At 37.7% G+C, this 23,005-nt stretch overlaps 1 protein-coding gene, 2 long non-coding RNA genes and 1 pseudogene across 4 annotated transcripts; 2 read left to right on the forward strand and 2 right to left on the reverse strand.

The window, feature by feature from the left end:
* The first annotated feature begins 26 nt into the window (after positions 1–26).
* Positions 27–20,351, forward strand: LOC131660152 (uncharacterized). 2 transcript variants are annotated; one of them, XM_058929314.1, is made up of 5 exons: positions 27–555; positions 668–1,581; positions 17,432–18,632; positions 19,186–19,404; positions 19,496–20,351. In XM_058929314.1, exons 1-3 carry the CDS (start codon positions 167–169, stop codon positions 18,313–18,315), a joined length of 2,187 nt encoding a protein of 728 aa, XP_058785297.1. In that variant the 5' UTR covers positions 27–166; the 3' UTR covers positions 18,316–18,632; positions 19,186–19,404; positions 19,496–20,351. The 2 variants fall into 2 exon arrangements, with proteins under 2 accessions (XP_058785297.1, XP_058785296.1); XM_058929313.1 differs by having other exon boundaries at positions 17,432–19,404.
* Positions 2,172–4,868, reverse strand: LOC131660153 (uncharacterized). Its single transcript, XR_009300746.1, has 2 exons — positions 4,363–4,868; positions 2,172–2,488 (listed from the first exon to the last, which is right to left on the reverse strand). It is a non-coding gene; the product is annotated as an uncharacterized LOC131660153 (long non-coding RNA).
* Positions 12,913–15,610, reverse strand: LOC131660154 (uncharacterized). The gene is made up of 2 exons (XR_009300747.1): positions 15,105–15,610; positions 12,913–13,229 (listed from the first exon to the last, which is right to left on the reverse strand). It is a non-coding gene; the product is annotated as an uncharacterized LOC131660154 (long non-coding RNA).
* Positions 18,335–21,244, forward strand: LOC131657464 (uncharacterized; annotated as a pseudogene).
* Positions 21,245–23,005: the final 1,761 nt, after the last annotated feature.

The raw sequence follows: 23,005 nt of genomic DNA on the forward strand, positions 1-23,005 counted from the left end.
GGAGGCAATTCACAAGGTATCTTTTTTTAAACACAGTGAGCAAATATCAATAACAGATTCAGTTATAATTTTCTGTTTCTTATAAATTATTGCTGCATTTCATGCTTATGTAGATTATTACGATATCGGAGCCCCTCTTATTGAATGCCGTCATTGTAAGGCGATTATGTGGTATCAAGAGAGGATGCATAAAAGCTCTCACTCCGCCAACCCCAAGTTTATGATGTGTTGTGGGAACGGGAAAGTCGAACTCCCACTACTTAGACAGCCTCCGGAAACCCTTGCAAAACTTTTATTTGATCACGATAGTTTAGTTAGCCGCAAGTTTCAACAACAAATCCGAGTGTACAATATGATGTTTGCATTCACGTCACCGGGAGCAAAGGTGGACAATCAGTTTAACAATGGACGTGGGCCTCCAACCCTAAGGATACAAGGTCAAACGTGTCACCGAATTGGAAGTTTGTTGCCTCCTCAAGGTCAAAAAGCTAAGTTTGCTCAGTTATATATTTATGACACAGAGAACGAAGTCGAAAACAGAATGCAAGGACTAAGGTTATTTTTGGAAACCCTTAGCTTTCATTGTAACATATCATACTCTTATTTGTAAATTTTGTTTCTGTTGTTAAAAGTATTTAACTAATTTTCATTTTTTCCCCATGTCAAGGAACAAAGAGGACTTTGATCCATTGGTTGTCAGTCAGCTATCAACCATGATGTACGAATTCAACCCTCATGCCAAGAGTTTTCAAATGGCAAGGCAATGGTTAAATAATGGGGAAACTCCAAACTTGAAGCTGCGTCTTATTTCCAGCAGATCCACTGATGGGAGGGTGTATAATCAACCAACTGTGTCTGAAGTGGCAGCTTTGGTTGTTGGTGATATTGACACTGCGGAAATGAGGGATATCATAATGCATACAAAGGGAGGAAGACTTCAAAGAATCAACGAACTGCATGCCGCTTACATGGCTTACCAATATCCTTTGATATTTCCTTATGGTGAGGACGGTTATAGACCTGATGTAGCACACAGAGACTTGGCCGGAAACGAAAACTCCATAAGAAATAGGCTCACAATACACGAATGGCTTGCCTTTCGCATTCAGACAAGGTTATCTGAAGCTAAGACTTTGTTATCTTCTAGAAGGTTGTTCCAGCAATTTCTGGTCGATGGTTACACGATGTTAGAGTCCGAGAAACTAGAATGGCTACGTAAAAATCAACCAAAGCTTCGGGTGTCCAAGTACAACTCTTTAGAGAAAGAAGGCGATCAAAGTCAAGCTCCAGGAATAAGCATAGGTAAACGAGTTGTTTTGCCCTCCTCCTTTGTCGGCGGTCGTAGGTTTATGGATCAATTGTACTATGATGGGATGGCTATATGCAGTAAAGTCGGTTTTCCTGATTTGTTTATTACTTTTACATGTAACCCAAATTGGCCTGAGATTCAAAGAGTACTTGGCCCTCTACATCTGAAGCCTCAAGATCGATCGGATGTCATTTCGAGAGTTTTCAAGATCAAATTTGATCAACTGCTTTCAGATTTAACCAAAAAAGGCGTTCTTGGGAAAGTGCTTGCCTGTGAGTTACTTCTGACCCCTTTACTGATACTTAATAATACAATTACTATCATCATTTCTAATTTTTTTATGTTGTTCCTGTTGCACCCCAAAATTTGCCCATCTAATTATTCTTAATTGGCTTACATATCTCATTCATTTTGCATTTTTAGGTCATCAACAAAATCACGCATTCGTTAATAATTTGAAGTGAGATTAAGGATCTTGGGTGTAAGGACTCCTCTATGGCTCTTAATAATTATTCACATGCGGAACAATATGTTGAGTCGTTCTCCAACTCTATTTTTCTAATTCTATCTCTCACCAATTCAAGGGGTCCTACAATCGATTGAGGTACAGGGAATGAATCATGGTTTGTGCAGTAAAACGATAATGAGTTCATCTATTTTGGGTATATCAAACCAAGGTCTTGTGCATATCAAGTTTGCTTCGAATACAAAGTTTTACGGATTTGAGATTCAATCGGGACACAAGTATTGAGTTTGGATTTAAATGTTATACAATACACATTTGCCTCAAAGGTTTTCATTCAAGTTTAGTTATTGAATTTGGAAAAGAGAAAATAATCATTTTATTCAAAGTCAACATATATATGAGATGGGTCATTCATTCATTCATTCCAAGTCAATATCATTATAAAAAAAAATCCAGAAATGTATGGCAAAACAATCATTATAATTTACATCACACAACCACATCCACATTCGCTTCTGTCCAGTTGCACCTTACATCACAAGAATGTTATACAGTAAAGTATATACTAATTTCTAAGTATAATCTTCAATTCTATTCCATCTTCACATTTCTCCTTATCTTCAAGCCTTATCCCATGCCCTGATCCACTCTCCTCATCCTACTATGCCAAGCCTTTTGCGTTCACCGAGCCGCTTCCAATCTGTATCATGCACCTGCATATATACACAAAAATGATTCAAATCAGAATCTACACACTGCCACACGTATACCTCATTATTCACCATTCCATCAGATTTAAACCTTCATACAGTTCAGCCAAGACGTTACGACGTCGCAATTCAAATACCCAAAATTGATCCTTACAAAAGTATCTCAAAACCATGTTCTTACCATCCATACATCAGTAAAAAATACACATAGTTTGGCATTTATATTTATCATTATCATCATCATTTTCAATTCAAACATTACACCTGCAAATTCTAACCTACAGCAACCTAACCTTTAACTAGTTTCCTTTATAACCTTATCCTAAACCATTAATCTGCAATATCCATTCAAAACTCAGTCAAAACAAATGCACATAATTCAGAAACTCGCAGCCAGTTTCGATCCAACAAATCCAAACATCATCACATTCAATATCATGGCATTAAAAAGAAATAGATCCAATACATACTGGCAGCTTCCAATTAAAACCGAGTCGGCAACCCGCAACATACGAAAACCATTCATATCAGTTCCAAACATTAACAGTGATCAAATATTCATTCATACAGTCAAGCAATGGTCAACTATTCAAATTCAAGGTGTTCATTCGATGCAGCCAGTTCATGTTCAAGAAATTGATCATTCAAAAAATCAAAATCACAATACAATACATCCACACACAGTTCATCATACTGCAGTCCAGATCAGCAACAAATAGAAGGAAATAAAGGCACACTAAGTTATTGAGCATTAGCCCCTGCCTTCAACACAAAGGAATAGCTTGACATCAAAGCTCAGAAAATCAAATAAGGAGAGAAATTGAAGCTCAGCTTGAATCAATTCTCAAGCCTATCAGAGAGTTCTCATCAATCCTCATCACTAATTCACTAACAAATACCTAACAATTCTTAACTCTTTTAACACTGACCAAATTATGTCACCTTAACCTTAACCAACTTTCCTAACATTCAGTTAGAACAGAACCACTTGCATCCCTAACTAAACAAAATTATTCATAACCATTAACTGTTTTTTTCAACTTCCAATTCAACTACCCTAACAATCAGTAACCAACTTCACATCTCCCCTTTTTTTAACCAACTAACAGTGTTGTCATAAACAAACAGTTAACTGTTTTTTTACTAACAATCTCACAACTGACTCTTCTACTTGATTCAAACTTTCTGACTTAGCATAACAACACATGCTAACAGAATTTTCAACTAACATTTACTATTCTTATAAGATAACTAACTCATAACTGTCAAAACCAATTAGTAACTAATCATAACTACCTAACTAACCTCCAAACCATCAATAACCGTCCCCTAACAGAATTATAACAACCTAGAAAATCTCTAACAGAATTATAACCGATTTCTAAACTACAATAACCAACTCAATCTCTCACCCTTAATATCATAACAGAAACTTCTCAATCCAAGGGCTCACAATGACTCTCCTCTAACTGAATCCTCTCACTCTCATTCTATATAAACTTAACCTCTCCTTCATTCAAGCCTCTGGACTCCATTGATCTTCACCACTCTGCTTCCATTCCTCTCCACCATTTCTCACCACTTTCTCCATGCTCTATTCATCAATCTCACTTCATCTTCATCTTTCTCACTCTCACTCAGAATCCATCAACCCTCACTAGAGCTCATCACCATTATTGATGGAGTTTCAACCTCTGAAACTCCTCCAATAGAGCTAGACTCCAACACTGCGATTCATTGGAACCTCTTTCAATCTCCTTATCCTCGTCTCTCACGATTTCAGAATCAACCAACGAAACGCAACAAGAAAATTGCAAGAAGAACGGAAAGAAGAAGAAGAAGATAGCGCAAGAAGTAGAAAGATAACGGAAGAGTACCTGAAGTGAAGACTTCCTCGCGTTTATTTCGCCAAATCGACGCCGTCGAAGGAGCGCCGGACTGACTCCGGTAGGTAAACGCGAACTCCTCAAACTCTCTTCATCTCTTTACGCTATTTTTTTGGATGCCATACAGTAGATTACTGTCTTCTGATTATTTTTCCCATGATCTCGCTCCTCGATTGTTAATCGTGGAGGCTTAATTGCATTTCTTCTTAGACCTAGGGTTTCGTTTTACATTAGATTAGGGACGAAGAGAGGAGAATCTGAGAAAGATACAAATTAGGATCTGAGACTGAGATGAAAGGCGAGGGAGAGCGACGCTCGTGGTTCGATTCACGGCGGCGCTGTACTTGTTTGATCGGAGATACGTGCGAAGTTCACCGCGCCGTTTTCTTCGTGAGAGAGAGAGAGGATACGTGAGCTGAATCGTCGCACAGTCACAACCCTAATTCCCCTTTTGTAATTCTGTGTCTGATTAATGCTAATTAATAATTAGTTAGAATTATTATAAGGTTTAACTCGCATATTAATAATAACATAAGGTTTAGTTTCTAATTAATTGAGCTAGTTGACTTTAATTGAATTATAATCTGATGCTAAAAAACTAATATTCAATAATCTGGATCAAAACAATTCTCTTGGGCCATGTCCATCCTCTCCCCCTGAGGCCCACGCCATTTTTTTGGCAACAAAATTCTGCAACTACAAAAACGCCCTTGGGCTGGGCCACGCGCTTAATTGCTCTTCACACCCATATTTTCAATTAGCACCCCCTGTTTTCTTTATTCTCCATTAATAATTTTAGGTTTACTTAGTCTTTTTTACCAATTTCTTTTAGTTGATTAATCACTAATTCTTCACTATCAATTTTAGGCCTTTAATACACATTTTTGACATAGAAAAATAATCACTAAAAAATATTAGTTTAGGCTTGTATTTTAATTCTTGTGCTTGATTGGAATTCTTGTCTTTGTCATATAAAAATCAATAAAAATAATAGTCCTTTAATTCACTTTTGGTACTATATTTTATATCATTTGCTTCTATGTTTTGTACCATATTTCAAGTCATTCTTTTAGTCATTTTTGCACTAATTTTGTATCATTGTTTTGCTTGTAATTTTTGCTTGTAATTTTACTTGTTTGTTCCTTTAGATTTAGGACCTATAATCTCCATAACCTTTAGGTTAGTCTTTTCCCTTAAAATCCTAACAATTAGGTATAATCATGACATTAGGCTATTTATTCATTTTAGGCTAGTTTTCTTCTTTTCCTTTTCAACTTTAAAACATTTAATAAAGGAAGATGCGAATCACATTAAGAAAGTGATAGAGAAATGAGTGGGATTCATTCCCTAATCTGTTTCTCAATCACTTAGTGGCATAGAAATGAGTGGGATTCATTCCCTAATCTGTTTCTCGGTCACTACTTAATGGGAGAGAAATGAGTGGGATTCATTCCCTAATCTGTTTCTCGAACATTAACTAATGGGATAGAAATGAGTGGGATTCATTCCCTAATCTGTTTCTCGAACATTACATAATGGGATAGAAGTGAGTGGGATTCATTCCCTAATCTGCTTCTCGATCATTATACATTTTTATGTGATTCGAATCGCAAAGTAAATTCCCTTAAAAATACCCAACCAAAAACATCTAAAACACTTAATAAAGGCTCAGACCTAAACAAAGTAAGGAAGTGACGCGAAGCCTTGTATTGGGTTTTGTTCATCATGGAATTACATCTAAAAGACACAAACCAATTTTCTCTCTTCTTTCTCTTGCCTCCGAGGCATTCTTTCTCTTGCCTTCAGGGCATTCTTTCTCCTAATCGGACACGTTATTTCCGCTCCATTCCCAGCTTAAGACTCCAGAGGTCGAGCAGCGGAGTGCGAATGTAACTGTTCAACTAAAAAACACAAAAACAAACGAAAACTAAAGAGCCGAACTACGGCGCTCTGATTCCTGAAAAGGATACGTAGGCATTAGGTCGCGGGGCCTAAGCGAGCACAACTATTTATAAACCTTATTTTCCCCGTGTTTCTTTTTATTCATTTGCATGCATTCCCTTAGTAACTAAGCTTTAGATTTATACACCCTTAGAATAGAACAAACATAAGTGGATCCTGTGGAGTACCACAGACGTGAGGGGTGCTGGCACCTTCCCCTTACGTAACCGACTCCCGTACCTTATCTCTGGTCGCAAGACCTTTTCTTATCCTTTCTTTATTCCAGGTTTTCTGATATTCCTTTCCCTCTTTGGGATAAATATATTGGTGGCGACTCTGTTCATCATTTCGCGAGCGTGCGACAGCTGGCGACTCTGCTGGGGATGTGATAGACCTGTGCTGGTCCATTCTTAGCAAGTCGATCCTAGCTTGTGTTTGTTTTCTTTTCTTTGGGTGTTTATTTATTGCTTTATTACTTTATTGCTTTATTGCTTTATTTCTTTATGCATCGCATTTTATTTTCATATACTATGATTATTATTCTGCTGTCTGTTGGGATGGGATGTTACTGATTTGAGGTAAAAGGCCCAATACCCAGGCCAGAGTGATACTTAGGCTACCTAGGATAGAGTGGATAGTCATGACGCCAACAGAATGTCAGGTTCTGTTGATTGCGATCATGAGACCCACGACCAGTTGAGGTTCAAATGGGATACCATTGTTGGCATGTATTTGCAACAATGATGGTGTTTCAGGAGAACTGTTAACGCTGGAGACCTTTTAACCTACCTTATACTAGACCATACCTGTGAGAGGGGTTGGGAAATTTTGTTTTGCAGGAAAACATGCCTCCATCCTACCCTATGCCATTCAGACTATCTATCATAATCAACGTCGAACCTCCGAATCTGGAAGGTTTGACCTTATGTGACTTATGCAAAGGTGATCTATCAGAATCAACGTCGAACCTCTGAATCTGGAGGGTTCGACCATCTTTGACTTATGCACGAGCTATTTATCCAGAAAGCAACGTCGAACCTCTGAATCTGGAGGGTTCGACCATATCTTATTGGCCATGAGAAGTTGTTATCCAAGAGGCCTTGATCCTTGATCCGATTTATGTTGCATTTGCATCATCATTGACATTTTTGCATTCATGCATGTGCATCCATGGTTACCAAGACTCTTACCACTCTTCCTCTCCATCAGATCCGTCAAGACGATTCCTCCACACCGATATCTGACAAGAGCTCACAGAAGAAGAATCATGGAGAATTATGAACAAGATCAAGCTGCTATTCGAGAGGAGATGGACCAAATGAAAGGCAAGGTTGATGCTATTTTAGAAGCCCTCCAAGCTTTGAGAAATGAAAGGATTCCAGTTGCACAAGAGATTCCCGCTGGTGCTAATCAAGCTATTGCTAGTCAACCTGATGTCATTCCACCTTCTACTAATCCACCTGAGTTCCAACCAAGGACTAATGCTACTCTTGGAATGCCATTTAGCTTCATGACTGCTGATACTCTTGGAGCTTTAAACCAAGGAGGATCCATGCCCATAACTTCTGGAGTGCCAACTATGACTGGGCCTATTTTCCCATTTCCTACTCCACCTCCTCATACAGAGATTCCCTATCCTGCTTTCTGTGGTCCTCAATTTGCCAATCCAGAAATGCATCCAATACCAACTGCTGAAAGAGCTCAACCCGTTGAGAGATCCGCTGAGAAGTATCAAATTCTTGAGGAAAGGATTCGAGCTATTGAAGGTTTTAGTGCCTATGGAATGGATGCTGAAGAGATGTGCCTAGTTCCTAATCTGGTTATTCCGCCCAAGTTCAAGACTCCTGACTTTCAGAAGTACAAGGGTTTAAGTTGTCCAAAGAGCCATATCATCATGTACTGTCGTAAGATGGCTTCTCACATCCACAATGACTCATTGCTCATCCATTGCTTTCAAGATAGCTTGTCTGGGGCATCTTTGAACTGGTATATGAACCTGGAGCGTAATAGGATCCGATCTTGGAAGGATTTGTCTGATGCCTTTCTCAAGCAATATCAATACAACATTGACATGGCGCCGACTAGGTTGCAACTACAGAATCAGGTGCAAAGGACCAATGAGACATTCAAAGAATATGCCCAAAGGTGGAGAGAAATGGCTGCTCAGGTTAATCCACCACTTTCTGAATCCGAACTGGTTGATATGTTTATGAACACTCTTCAAGGGCATTACTATGAAAGAATGGTGGGTAGTGTTTCTTCTGGTTTCTCCGATCTAGTCAGGATTGGTGAAAGAATTGAGAATGGCTTGAAAATTGGTAAGATCCAGAATCCCGCCAATGCTGCTGCTGCAAATCAATATGGGTACAAGAAGCCTCAGGGTAACTTCATCAAGAAGAAAGAAGGCGAGACTAGTGCTGTTTCTACTCAAGATCAAGCTCCTTGCTATCAAGTGAACGCCACCGCTCCTCAAGCTTATGTGGCACCTGTTGGTCAACAACCTTGGGTTCCTTACCAACAATATGTCCAACAACAACAACAACAAGGTTTCCAACAACAAGGTTATCAACAAAGACAAGGTCAACAGAGGCAGAATAGGCCAAAAAGGGTGTATGATCGTGTACCAATGACTTATAGCCAAGTTCTTGCTGCCTTGCTTGACCGCAAACTGATTCAATTAGCGGAAGCTAGGCCTCCTCCTGACCCCCTCCCTCCAAACTACAAGATTAATGCTAAGTGTGAATTCCACTCAGGAGGATCTGGTCACACCACTGAAGAATGCAGAGTTCTCAAAGACAAAGTTCAGGATTTGCTTGATGCAAAAGAGATTGAGTTTGCACCTGTGGCACCTAATGTGATCAATAATCCCATGCCACCTCACAATGGAGCTTCCACCAGTGGACCATGAAGACTTTATGTTTGTCAGAGAACATTTCATTTGCATTAGAATAAGGCCAAGCTTGCCATTGTATAGATTTCTTTAGTATTTTCAATTGTATTACTTTTGTTGTTATCAAGTACTTCTCATTGTAAGAAACCCATTCTGTTTGAATAAATAAAAATAATGCAATATACATGTTTTTCTCAAATCATTTCATCTTTGTCATTATGTTCATTGATACTTCACTCATTTGTCTTAAGCAACTAAAAAAGGAGAATGATGAAAATAAAAAATACATGCACTACTAACCGTATGCTTTTGGAACAAAGATCCTGCTGACGATGTACAGGCATTGTTTCAATTCCTAAACACCGGTGTTATAAGGGAGTGAAACCCTCGTCAACCCATTTGAGCCTAAGGCGTAGTAGTTTTTTTTCAAAAATACAAAACCCTCAATCTTAACCAGGGGCAGGGTAGTCTTCAGTTAGTGCGACCGAGCGCTCAACTTTCAGGTATTCCATCAGAGGATCAATCATATCTCAGATCTCACGACAAAAAAAGGAAGAGCACAATCCACAATGGATGTCTCCCATCCACTAAGAAGAAGGCAGTCACAACCTTTTCGTCAAGTCAATCAACAAAGTCATACAACTTGTTCCCGAACGAAAAAAAAAGAATGAAAAGAAAGTTATGAATCATGAAAAAAAAAAAAAACAATAGCCCGCTAAGTCAAAAGAAAAAAGAAAAAAAGCTTTGAAGCAATTGACTTAGGCAAAAATTAGGGCATATCCCGCTGGACAACAAAAACCAAAATCAAAAGAAACTTTCTGTCCAGGCAAAAGTTAGGGAAAGCAAAAGAAAAGAACAAGAACAAAAATCCTCCAAGGGACAAGTTGTTATAATCATCAACGAAAGCACCAAAGGGTGACTGCCACCTCCATCAAAACCATAAAGGATCCTCATCCATCACTATCCTTCCTGAAAGGCGAATACTCGTGTCAAACTAGCTGAACATAGGACTGGAGGACATCACGAAGAAGGGGTGGGTTAAGTAGAACTTGAGCCTTTATCCTTTGTTTCTTAAACCGTGAACCCGGCCACGTTACAACCCTCAAAAGCCCTAATTGAAGCAGGGTTCGTTCTGAAAGCATACAAACTGTGAAATCATGTCAAAACTGACTCCTAATGTTGCTGTGTCATTTGTGTTAGTATCAGTACAACATTTTGACAAATAAAAACTTTTACTTTGAGATTAACATGTGCATTGCATTCTCATTATCTTTCCAAAACAGAATTGTCTCTAAACTTGAAAGTAAGTACTTGATACCAAGGAAAGATCAACATTGAAATTCCATCGAGTAATCTTACAAAGGCAAAGGTTGGTCATCAACTAGCAAATATCTGAAGAATCCATTGGGTGGAAGAGTTCCTTTCAATCTGGGGCATCCATTCCATGATCTACACTGGGGCAGACCATCGCAAATCTCCATGATTCAAGCATATCGGAGTTCTTTCTCAAGAGATCATACAAGCTGGGGCAAGATAGAAACAAGTCATTTCTTCATCTTCAATCAAATGTCAGATGTCGAGACAAATGTCGAGGAGTCAAGTCAAACACCTCACCTTCACCAACACTTTCACAAGCAATGACCATTCCGCAAGGCATTCTCCATCCATTCCTAGTATCTTGGAAACAATCATCCCATTCATAATCATACATACATCATGCATATCATTGCATTTTCATTATCATTTATCACACATGATCCAATCATCAATAAAGTAGGGGCATCCACCTCACCTTGAATCTCAAGCACAGTGTCAGAACTCCACTTAACATATTCCTCACACAAAGCAGAAACCCTGAACAATCCATCAGTACACCGCATATAGAAATCATTGCATCGCATCTTCAGAAGTGCATCAAACATTTGCATATGAAGCATAAGCCAGGTTACTCATCAGATGAGGTCCCTATAAAACATTCAATTGATATTCCACTGGATCACTCAGAGCTACCATTGTGGTGTTATCTCCCAAAGTCAATCATGTTCATCTTTCTTCAACCCAGAGTTGATGTTTGTGCGTTCAACCCAGAGTTGATTTTCCTTTCATCTTTGACCCCGAGTTAATTATATTTTCCCACTCAACCCAGAGTTGACGGATATTTCTTATCGTTTCTCCTTTCCCACTCAACCCAGAGTTGACGGTTATCCATTATCTTTTCCCTCTCACCTAGAGTTGACGGATATTTCTTATTGATCTCTTTCCCAATCAACCCAGAGTTGACGGTTATCTTTTCTTCAACCCAGAGTTGATCTCTTTCCCACTCAACCCAGAGTTGACGGTTATCTTTTACTCAATCTAGAATTGATTCCTTTCCCACTCGACCCAGAGTCGACGGTTATCTTTTATCTTTCCCCACTCAACCCAGAGTTGATGGTTATCCTCTTTCTTTCCCACTCAACCCAGAGTTGAAGGTTGTCCCTTGTTCAATCCACAATTGATTTCTCTTTCCCACTCAACCCAGAGTTGACAGTTATCTTTTGTCTTTTCCACTCAACCCAGAGTTGACGGTTATCTTTCCCTTCTCTTACTCAACCCAGAGTTGACGGTTATCTTTCCTCCTTTCCCTCTCAACCCAGAGTTGACGGTTATCTTTTATTCAACCCAGAGTTGACGGTCACCTTTTTTCTTCCCACTCAGAGTTAACGGTTATTTCTAATTATTCATCTGTCCTCTTTCAATCCATAGTCATTATCCAATTCCTTGCTCAACCCAGAGTTGAATCACCTTCTCTCAACCCATGGTTGATGTCTACCTTTTGCCTTCAACTCAGAGTTGATCTTCTTTCCTTCTTCCTCAACCCAGAGTTGATACCTATATCTTGTCCTACTAATACTGATTTCCCTTTCCGTTTTCAACCTAGAGTTAATGTATATTTTTTCTTCAACCCAGAGTTAACCCACTTTTCTTTTTCAACCCAGAGTTGATGTGCATTTCATTTCTAACCCAGAGTTAATTTGTTCATCCATAATTGATACATTATTCCTCAGTGGAGTTGACACCATCTTTTCCCTAGTGGATCCTATCTCTCATCAGGCAAATTTTCAGGTTCACTTGGTATTTAATCTTCTTCTACCTCGAATGATCGAAAGGCTAGCGCCAATCTTACATTCAGGTTTAAGACGATTAAATAGGGGCAGCTGTTGCACCCCAAAATTTGCCCATCTAATTATTCTTAATTGGCTTACATATCTCATTCATTTTGCATTTTTAGGTCATCAACAAAATCACGCATTCGTTAATAATTTGAAGTGAGATTAAGGATCTTGGGTGTAAGGACTCCTCTATGGCTCTTAATAATTATTCACATGCGGAACAATATGTTGAGTCGTTCTCCAACTCTATTTTTCTAATTCTATCTCTCACCAATTCAAGGGGTCCTACAATCGATTGAGGTACAGGGAATGAATCATGGTTTGTGCAGTAAAACGATAATGAGTTCATCTATTTTGGGTATATCAAACCAAGGTCTTGTGCATATCAAGTTTGCTTCGAATACAAAGTTTTACGGATTTGAGATTCAATCGGGACACAAGTATTGAGTTTGGATTTAAATGTTATACAATACACATTTGCCTCAAAGGTTTTCATTCAAGTTTAGTTATTGAATTTGGAAAAGAGAAAATAATCATTTTATTCAAAGTCAACATATATATGAGATGGGTCATTCATTCATTCATTCCAAGTCAATATCATTATAAAAAAAAATCCAGAAATGTATGGCAAAACAATCATTATAATTTACATCACACAACCACATCCACATTCGCTTCTGTCCAGTTGCACCTTACATCACAAGAATGTTATACAGTAAAGTATATACTAATTTCTAAGTATAATCTTCAATTCTATTCCATCTTCACATTTCTCCTTATCTTCAAGCCTTATCCCATGCCCTGATCCACTCTCCTCATCCTACTATGCCAAGCCTTTTGCGTTCACCGAGCCGCTTCCAATCTGTATCATGCACCTGCATATATACACAAAAATGATTCAAATCAGAATCTACACACTGCCACACGTATACCTCATTATTCACCATTCCATCAGATTTAAACCTTCATACAGTTCAGCCAAGACGTTACGACGTCGCAATTCAAATACCCAAAATTGATCCTTACAAAAGTATCTCAAAACCATGTTCTTACCATCCATACATCAGTAAAAAATACACATAGTTTGGCATTTATATTTATCATTATCATCATCATTTTCAATTCAAACATTACACCTGCAAATTCTAACCTACAGCAACCTAACCTTTAACTAGTTTCCTTTATAACCTTATCCTAAACCATTAATCTGCAATATCCATTCAAAACTCAGTCAAAACAAATGCACATAATTCAGAAACTCGCAGCCAGTTTCGATCCAACAAATCCAAACATCATCACATTCAATATCATGGCATTAAAAAGAAATAGATCCAATACATACTGGCAGCTTCCAATTAAAACCGAGTCGGCAACCCGCAACATACGAAAACCATTCCATATCAGTTCCAAACATTAACAGTGATCAAATATTCATTCATACAGTCAAGCAATGGTCAACTATTCAAATTCAAGGTGTTCATTCGATGCAGCCAGTTCATGTTCAAGAAATTGATCATTCAAAAAATCAAAATCACAATACAATACATCCACACACAGTTCATCATACTGCAGTCCAGATCAGCAACAAATAGAAGGAAATAAAGGCACACTAAGTTATTGAGCATTAGCCCCTGCCTTCAACACAAAGGAATAGCTTGACATCAAAGCTCAGAAAATCAAATAAGGAGAGAAATTGAAGCTCAGCTTGAATCAATTCTCAAGCCTATCAGAGAGTTCTCATCAATCCTCATCACTAATTCACTAACAAATACCTAACAATTCTTAACTCTTTTAACACTGACCAAATTATGTCACCTTAACCTTAACCAACTTTCCTAACATTCAGTTAGAACAGAACCACTTGCATCCCTAACTAAACAAAATTATTCATAACCATTAACTGTTTTTTTCAACTTCCAATTCAACTACCCTAACAATCAGTAACCAACTTCACATCTCCCCTTTTTTTAACCAACTAACAGTGTTGTCATAAACAAACAGTTAACTGTTTTTTTACTAACAATCTCACAACTGACTCTTCTACTTGATTCAAACTTTCTGACTTAGCATAACAACACATGCTAACAGAATTTTCAACTAACATTTACTATTCTTATAAGATAACTAACTCATAACTGTCAAAACCAATTAGTAACTAATCATAACTACCTAACTAACCTCCAAACCATCAATAACCGTCCCCTAACAGAATTATAACAACCTAGAAAATCTCTAACAGAATTATAACCGATTTCTAAACTACAATAACCAACTCAATCTCTCACCCTTAATATCATAACAGAAACTTCTCAATCCAAGGGCTCACAATGACTCTCCTCTAACTGAATCCTCTCACTCTCATTCTATATAAACTTAACCTCTCCTTCATTCAAGCCTCTGGACTCCATTGATCTTCACCACTCTGCTTCCATTCCTCTCCACCATTTCTCACCACTTTCTCCATGCTCTATTCATCAATCTCACTTCATCTTCATCTTTCTCACTCTCACTCAGAATCCATCAACCCTCACTAGAGCTCATCACCATTATTGATGGAGTTTCAACCTCTGAAACTCCTCCAATAGAGCTAGACTCCAACACTGCGATTCATTGGAACCTCTTTCAATCTCCTTATCCTCGTCTCTCACGATTTCAGAATCAACCAACGAAACGCAACAAGAAAATTGCAAGAAGAACGGAAAGAAGAAGAAGAAGATAGCGCAAGAAGTAGAAAGATAACGGAAGAGTACCTGAAGTGAAGACTTCCTCGCGTTTATTTCGCCAAATCGACGCCGTCGAAGGAGCGCCGGACTGACTCCGGTAGGTAAACGCGAACTCCTCAAACTCTCTTCATCTCTTTACGCTATTTTTTTGGATGCCATACAGTAGATTACTGTCTTCTGATTATTTTTCCCATGATCTCGCTCCTCGATTGTTAATCGTGGAGGCTTAATTGCATTTCTTCTTAGACCTAGGGTTTCGTTTTACATTAGATTAGGGACGAAGAGAGGAGAATCTGAGAAAGATACAAATTAGGATCTGAGACTGAGATGAAAGGCGAGGGAGAGCGACGCTCGTGGTTCGATTCACGGCGGCGCTGTACTTGTTTGATCGGAGATACGTGCGAAGTTCACCGCGCCGTTTTCTTCGTGAGAGAGAGAGAGGATACGTGAGCTGAATCGTCGCACAGTCACAACCCTAATTCCCCTTTTGTAATTCTGTGTCTGATTAATGCTAATTAATAATTAGTTAGAATTATTATAAGGTTTAACTCGCATATTAATAATAACATAAGGTTTAGTTTCTAATTAATTGAGCTAGTTGACTTTAATTGAATTATAATCTGATGCTAAAAAACTAATATTCAATAATCTGGATCAAAACAATTCTCTTGGGCCATGTCCATCCTCTCCCCCTGAGGCCCACGCCATTTTTTTGGCAACAAAATTCTGCAACTACAAAAACGCCCTTGGGCTGGGCCACGCGCTTAATTGCTCTTCACACCCATATTTTCAATTAGCACCCCCTGTTTTCTTTATTCTCCATTAATAATTTTAGGTTTACTTAGTCTTTTTTACCAATTTCTTTTAGTTGATTAATCACTAATTCTTCACTATCAATTTTAGGCCTTTAATACACATTTTTGACATAGAAAAATAATCACTAAAAAATATTAGTTTAGGCTTGTATTTTAATTCTTGTGCTTGATTGGAATTCTTGTCTTTGTCATATAAAAATCAATAAAAATAATAGTCCTTTAATTCACTTTTGGTACTATATTTTATATCATTTGCTTCTATGTTTTGTACCATATTTCAAGTCATTCTTTTAGTCATTTTTGCACTAATTTTGTATCATTGTTTTGCTTGTAATTTTTGCTTGTAATTTTACTTGTTTGTTCCTTTAGATTTAGGACCTATAATCTCCATAACCTTTAGGTTAGTCTTTTCCCTTAAAATCCTAACAATTAGGTATAATCATGACATTAGGCTATTTATTCATTTTAGGCTAGTTTTCTTCTTTTCCTTTTCAACTTTAAAACATTTAATAAAGGAAGATGCGAATCACATTAAGAAAGTGATAGAGAAATGAGTGGGATTCATTCCCTAATCTGTTTCTCAATCACTTAGTGGCATAGAAATGAGTGGGATTCATTCCCTAATCTGTTTCTCGGTCACTACTTAATGGGAGAGAAATGAGTGGGATTCATTCCCTAATCTGTTTCTCGAACATTAACTAATGGGATAGAAATGAGTGGGATTCATTCCCTAATCTGTTTCTCGAACATTACATAATGGGATAGAAGTGAGTGGGATTCATTCCCTAATCTGCTTCTCGATCATTATACATTTTTATGTGATTCGAATCGCAAAGTAAATTCCCTTAAAAATACCCAACCAAAAACATCTAAAACACTTAATAAAGGCTCAGACCTAAACAAAGTAAGGAAGTGACGCGAAGCCTTGTATTGGGTTTTGTTCATCATGGAATTACATCTAAAAGACACAAACCAATTTTCTCTCTTCTTTCTCTTGCCTCCGAGGCATTCTTTCTCTTGCCTTCAGGGCATTCTTTCTCCTAATCGGACACGTTATTTCCGCTCCATTCCCAGCTTAAGACTCCAGAGGTCGAGCAGCGGAGTGCGAATGTAACTGTTCAACTAAAAAACACAAAAACAAACGAAAACTAAAGAGCCGAACTACGGCGCTCTGATTCCTGAAAAGGATACGTAGGCATTAGGTCGCGGGGCCTAAGCGAGCACAACTATTTATAAACCTTATTTTCCCCGTGTTTCTTTTTATTCATTTGCATGCATTCCCTTAGTAACTAAGCTTTAGATTTATACACCCTTAGAATAGAACAAACATAAGTGGATCCTGTGGAGTACCACAGACGTGAGGGGTGCTGGCACCTTCCCCTTACGTAACCGACTCCCGTACCTTATCTCTGGTCGCAAGACCTTTTCTTATCCTTTCTTTATTCCAGGTTTTCTGATATTCCTTTCCCTCTTTGGGATAAATATATTGGTGGCGACTCTGTTCATCATTTCGCGAGCGTGCGACAGTTCCCATGATAGATATGTACACCATCGAGTTCCAAAAGAGAGGATTGCCTCATGCCCATATTTTGATCTTTTTGCATCCTTCAAACAAATATCCAGGACCTGAAGACATTGACAAGATCATAAGTGCTGAAGTGCCTGATCCCAAAACACACCCTCGATTGTACAACTTGGTAAAATCTCACATGGTCCATGGTCCTTGTGGTTTGGCAAATCTCAAATCACCTTGCATGAAAGATAACAAGTGCACCAAGTTTTATCCTAAGAAATTCCAACCTACAACTATAGTGGACCATGAGGGCTATCCAATTTATAGGAGAAGAAACAACGGTCACACAATTGAAAAACACGGCATCATCTTTCACAGTGGTCATGTTGTTCCTCATAATCCAAGTTTGTTGTTGAAATACGAAGCCCACATCAACATGGAATGGTGCAACCAAAGTACTTCCATCAAGTACCTCTTCAAATATATTAACAAAGGTTCGGATCGTATTTCTGCAATCATCCAAGGTCAGGACAAAAACAACGTTGACGAAATCAAGCAATATTTGGATTGTCGATACATCTCCCCAAGTGAAGCATGTTGGAGGATATTTTCTTATTCTATACATGGAAGGAAGCCAGCCGTAGAAAGATTGTTTTTCCATATGGAAGGTGAAAATTCCGTGTACTACAAAGACTACGAGCAAGTTGGTGATGTTTTACTCAAACCAAGTGTAACCGAGTCAATGTTTACATCTTGGTTTGAGGCAAACAAAACTTATGAGGAAGCAAGATTACTAACTTACGGTGATTTTGTTTCCAAATTTGTTTATCATAAAAGAAGTCGCACATGGAAACCAAGGAAACGAGGGTATACTTGGACGACTCATTTGGGTTCCCCAAAGCACCGGTGAATTATTTTATTTGCGGATGATGCTCACGGTCACTAAGGGTCCTTTATGCTATAATGACATCAAGAAAGTTGACGGCAAACAACTTAAAACTTTTAGGGATGCATGCTTTGCTATGGGATTTCTACAAGATGACCGAGAATTTGTCGAGGCGATCAAAGAGGCACATCTTTGGGGTTCCGGTCCATTTTTACGGAAGTTATTTGTGACAATGTTGTTATCTGCATCCATGAATAGACCAGAACATGTTTGGAGGAAGACTTGGATGTATTTATCGGATGGCATTCTTTATGATCAACGTTTGTTCGCTGGAAATCAAGGTATTTTATGTTTGGGTTCACTGTACTATTTTTTTAAACCAATTGCTTATTTTTAGTGTCACTGCCATGTTGCATAACAATAGGGGTCTCTTGCATAATACATGTTTAGTGGTAGATTACAAGTCCATGAATATATGCATTGCATATGAAGTTTGGATTTCAGCGTGCATGACTTCGTAGTTATTAGTATAATTGTTTTTTAAGTGAGATGCTGCCATGTTTCAGGCAGTTTCAATTCCATTATAATATTTTCTGCTTGCAATACCATTACATATTCAACTAAACTATGGCAATATATAATATATATCATGTGTACCTCCCTGTTTATTGTATGCTGGAAAATCAAACTTCATATGTTAATTATTGAGAGAGGTTTGGATACGTGATATATGAAAAACCTTGGCTGGGGAATTGCAACACATACTTCATTTATTTATAATATGGGTTCATAATTGGTTCGTGTTGCTTAAATGGTCACAAGGCATAAGTATTGTCACTTTAAGCATTTCTATATTTGTATAACATTTTTTTGTGTTAAACATTTATTTCTTAGGCCTGACAATGACCGATGCTGAGCTAAAAGAACGCACATTAATGGCCATTGAAACACTTTTGCAAAATAATAATCGATCTCTAAAAGACTTCAAGACGATGCCGTATCCAAAAGATTATGTCGTCTCCTTTACTGGCAATAGGCTACTTTACGATGAACTTCAATACGAGGTTGTTGGTCAACAACACATTTTTGATACTTTGTATGCTTCTCTTACAGGTAATATGACTATATTGAATAAACATTTGAATAGGACACAAATACAAGGTTTTCTATTAACATCCTGTTTTGATGCCTCCATTGTACACAGATGAGCAAAGAAGCATTTTTGAGGAAATCATGGATGCTGTAGATAGGCAACAAGGTGGGGTGTTTTTTCTATATGGCTACGGTGGGACTGGTAAGACCTTTATGTAGAACACTTTATCAGCAGCACTTAGGTCTAGAAAGAAAATTGTTTTGCCGGTTGCTTCAAGTGGAATTGCAAGTTTGTTGCTTCCAGGTGGAAGAACGGCTCATTCTAGATTTAAGATTCCTGTTCCCACTTTAGAGACTTCTATTTGTAACATTGAAAAAAAAGATCATCTTGCCGAGCTTCTAAAGTTTACGGATTTAATCATCTGGGATGAGGCTCCAATGGCTAACAAGTTCTGCTTTGAAGCTTTGGACAAATCCTTAAAAGATATTATGAGTGGATCCACACATGCATCTAAAAAAGTATTTGGAGGTAAGGTTGTTGTCTTTGGTGGTGACTTCAGAGAGATTCTCCCAGTTATACCAAGAGGTACTAGATCTGATATTATCCATGCAACAATCAATGCTTCTTATATTTGGGATCATTGTAAAGTTTTGAGGCTTACAAAGAACATGAGGTTGCAAAGTGGTCCACCTACTGCTACAGCTGATGAGATTAGGACTTTTTCTGAGTGGATTTTAAATATAGGAGATGGGACCATGTGTGAGCCTAATGATGGTTATGCTGATATTTGTATTCCAGATGAGTTCTTAATTTCTAACTTTTCAGATCCCATTCAGGCAATTGTTGAAGATACATATCCTGATCTCATTCATAACTATCTTGATTCGAATTATCTTCAAAGTCGTGCAATCTTGGCTTCAACAATCGAAGTAGTTGATGATATCAACCAATATATCACAAACCTTTTTCCAGGTATTCATATGTGACTTTGTTCAATTTATAAACAATAATAGTAAAGATCTTTGGTAATATGATATAACATTGAAATCTTTTAACATTCTTTACTAAATGCTGGTATTTTTCAATTGTTGTAGGAGAAGAGAGAGAATACTTTAGTAGTGATTCCATTGATAAATCTGATGTAACTAACTTTGATGCATACGAGCATGTGACACCTGAGTTCCTTAATGCTCTTAAAACCTCAGGATTGCCTAACCATTCTATCAGGTTGAAAGTTGGGGCCACTATTATGTTAATGCGCAACCTTGATCAGTCAGAGGGCTTGTGCAATGGTACACGACTAACTGTAACCAGGCTTGCTGCCCATGTCATTGAAGCAAAGATCATTTCTGGAAAAAATATTGGTAACATCTTTTATATTCCTAGAATGTCTTTATCCCCCTCACAATCTCCATGGCCATTTAAATTGGTGAGACGCCAATTTCCAATTATTGTTTCATTTGCCATGACTATTAACAAGTCTCAGGGGCAGTCACTTGACAATGTTGGATTGTATTTGCCTAAAGAAGTTTTTAGTCATGGCCAATTGTATGTGGCTATCTCAAGAGTCAAATCCTAAAAGGGATTAAGGATTCTTATTCATGACAAAGAGAAACAACTTATGCTCTCTACCACCAATGTGGTATTCAAGGAAGTGTTCCATAACATTTGAAAGGTGTGAAATTAACTATTGAGACGTACCACACCATTTTCATCATATTATATCACTTAGAAATATTATTCTAGCACAATATAACTTTGCTTCCTGTTTTTTTTCTTTCTATATTTCAGGTTAAATTCATTCACTTCATTTTGGAATCTCATGTTGCAACTCAACTTAACTTTTATAAGCTTTTGTAATACATTTTGTATTTTACTACTTATTTATATGCTTCTGTTACATTAGCAATCATTCAGCACAATGACATTATCAATAGTTATGATATAACATGTTGAATTTTACTATAAAGGTTCGAAACTTATATTGAGAGTAACACTCCTTCATTTTCATTACCTTAACAATACTATCAATATAGTATTTGGCAAGTTTTATCTTTTCATGAAAGTCATATGCCATATGTTAATTTTGTCGGGAGCTACACAACATCATTAGAAAATAACCCGTGCGGCAGCACGGGTCTCCTACTAGTTATAAAATAAAAAGCCAACACAGCGCCAGGGGAAAAATATGGTCTAACCCTAGATTTAATAAGGGTAAGTTTACCTACCATAGAGAGTAGAGAACCCTTCCAAGGAGATAACTTAACCATAATTTTATCAAAAATAGGGGAAGAACTCCTTTATTAATACATGTGCTAGTTAAAATTCTGTCAAGCTGACTTACATTGATAGACCCAGAATAAATAAAGGATTTATCCAGGTTGAAGCTTGACTTGAGGCTACTGAGTAATATTGAAATAACTTCTTAAGAGATTAGATATTAGAAGGCTTACCAATGCAGAAAATCATAAGGCCGCCGACATAAAAAACGTGAGATGACACTAAGTTGTTTCTAAATGATTTAATAAGATCAAGGCCTCATTGTGTCGCCAAATTTGAAATGCTTCTACTCAACACATCCTCGGCCAAACAAAATAGAAGAGGAGAAAATGTGTCACCCTGTCTAACCCCTCTCTTATAGTTGAAGTAACCATGTTGCCCGCCATTGAAATTGATAGAAAGGCTGGTAGAGGAGAGAGTGTTGTTTACCCAGTTGCAAAATTGCAAACTGAAACCAAATTTATTGAGAACCTTGAGAAGAATGTTACAACCTGAGCTTCCTTCAGCAGCAAGCAACAATGAAGACACAAATGGAGAGAGTGTAACTACCTAACTGATTGATTAGTTATACAGCTGGAAGTTAGTTAGTAGTTTAAGATTGTATATAGGCAGTGCATGATAAGCTAAACATGCATCACTTAGTTGTGTATATAAACAACTTGTAATCTTCTCTATCTTCTTAATGAAGCAAGTTCCATTTCTTTCAATTCATAATATGGTATCAGTTGAACATATCCTTGCTTCATTCATCTTCTTCGTTTGCCTCATTCATCAAGATCTTTCTTCTTGAATTTTCTAAAACTTTCTATTCTTCTTTTCTTCTTCGTTCTGATTCCTTCTTTTGGATTCTTCTTTCTCATCGATCCAGTGTTCTTGATTTCTCATCATGCCTCCGCGTGTTGCACCACCTGATATTGACTCACCCTACTACATCCATCCAAGTGAAGGACCAAACTCTGTTTGCATCTCACCAAAACTCAATGGTTCCAATTATCTTGCATGGAGTAAGTCTATGCAACGAGCGTTGGGAGCGAAGAACAAGTTTCAATTCATCAATGGTGATCTTGATATTCCTTCACATCAAGATCTCAATCGTAATCAATGGGAAAGGTGCAATCATTTGATTCATTCTTGGTTATTGAATTCTGTTTCTGAACAAATTGCTTCAACTATCGTATTTCATGCTAATGCAATTGACGTTTGGATTGATTTACGTGAGCGTTTTTCAAAAGCTGATCGTATTCGCATTTTTAACCTTCGTTCTTCGATCAACAACTTGAAGCAAGCGTCACGATCTGTTATGGATTACTTCATTGAGTTAAGAGGACTATGGGAAGAGCT

Source organism: Vicia villosa, linkage group LG3 (genome assembly GCF_029867415.1).
Source record: "Vicia villosa cultivar HV-30 ecotype Madison, WI linkage group LG3, Vvil1.0, whole genome shotgun sequence".
Lineage (NCBI taxonomy): Eukaryota > Viridiplantae > Streptophyta > Magnoliopsida > Fabales > Fabaceae > Vicia > Vicia villosa.

Excerpts from the sequence above, each read along its gene's own strand:
- LOC131660152 (XM_058929313.1), top strand. The coding sequence starts at position 167 with ATGTGGTATCAAGAGAGGATGCATAAAAGCTCTCACTCCGCCAACCCC. Across the intron at positions 556-667 it reads AACAGAATGCAAGGACTAAG|GAACAAAGAGGACTTTGATC; the intron begins GTTATTTTTGGA and ends CCCCATGTCAAG. Across the intron at positions 1,582-17,431 it reads TCTTGGGAAAGTGCTTGCCT|ATATGTACACCATCGAGTTC; the intron begins GTGAGTTACTTC and ends TTCCCATGATAG.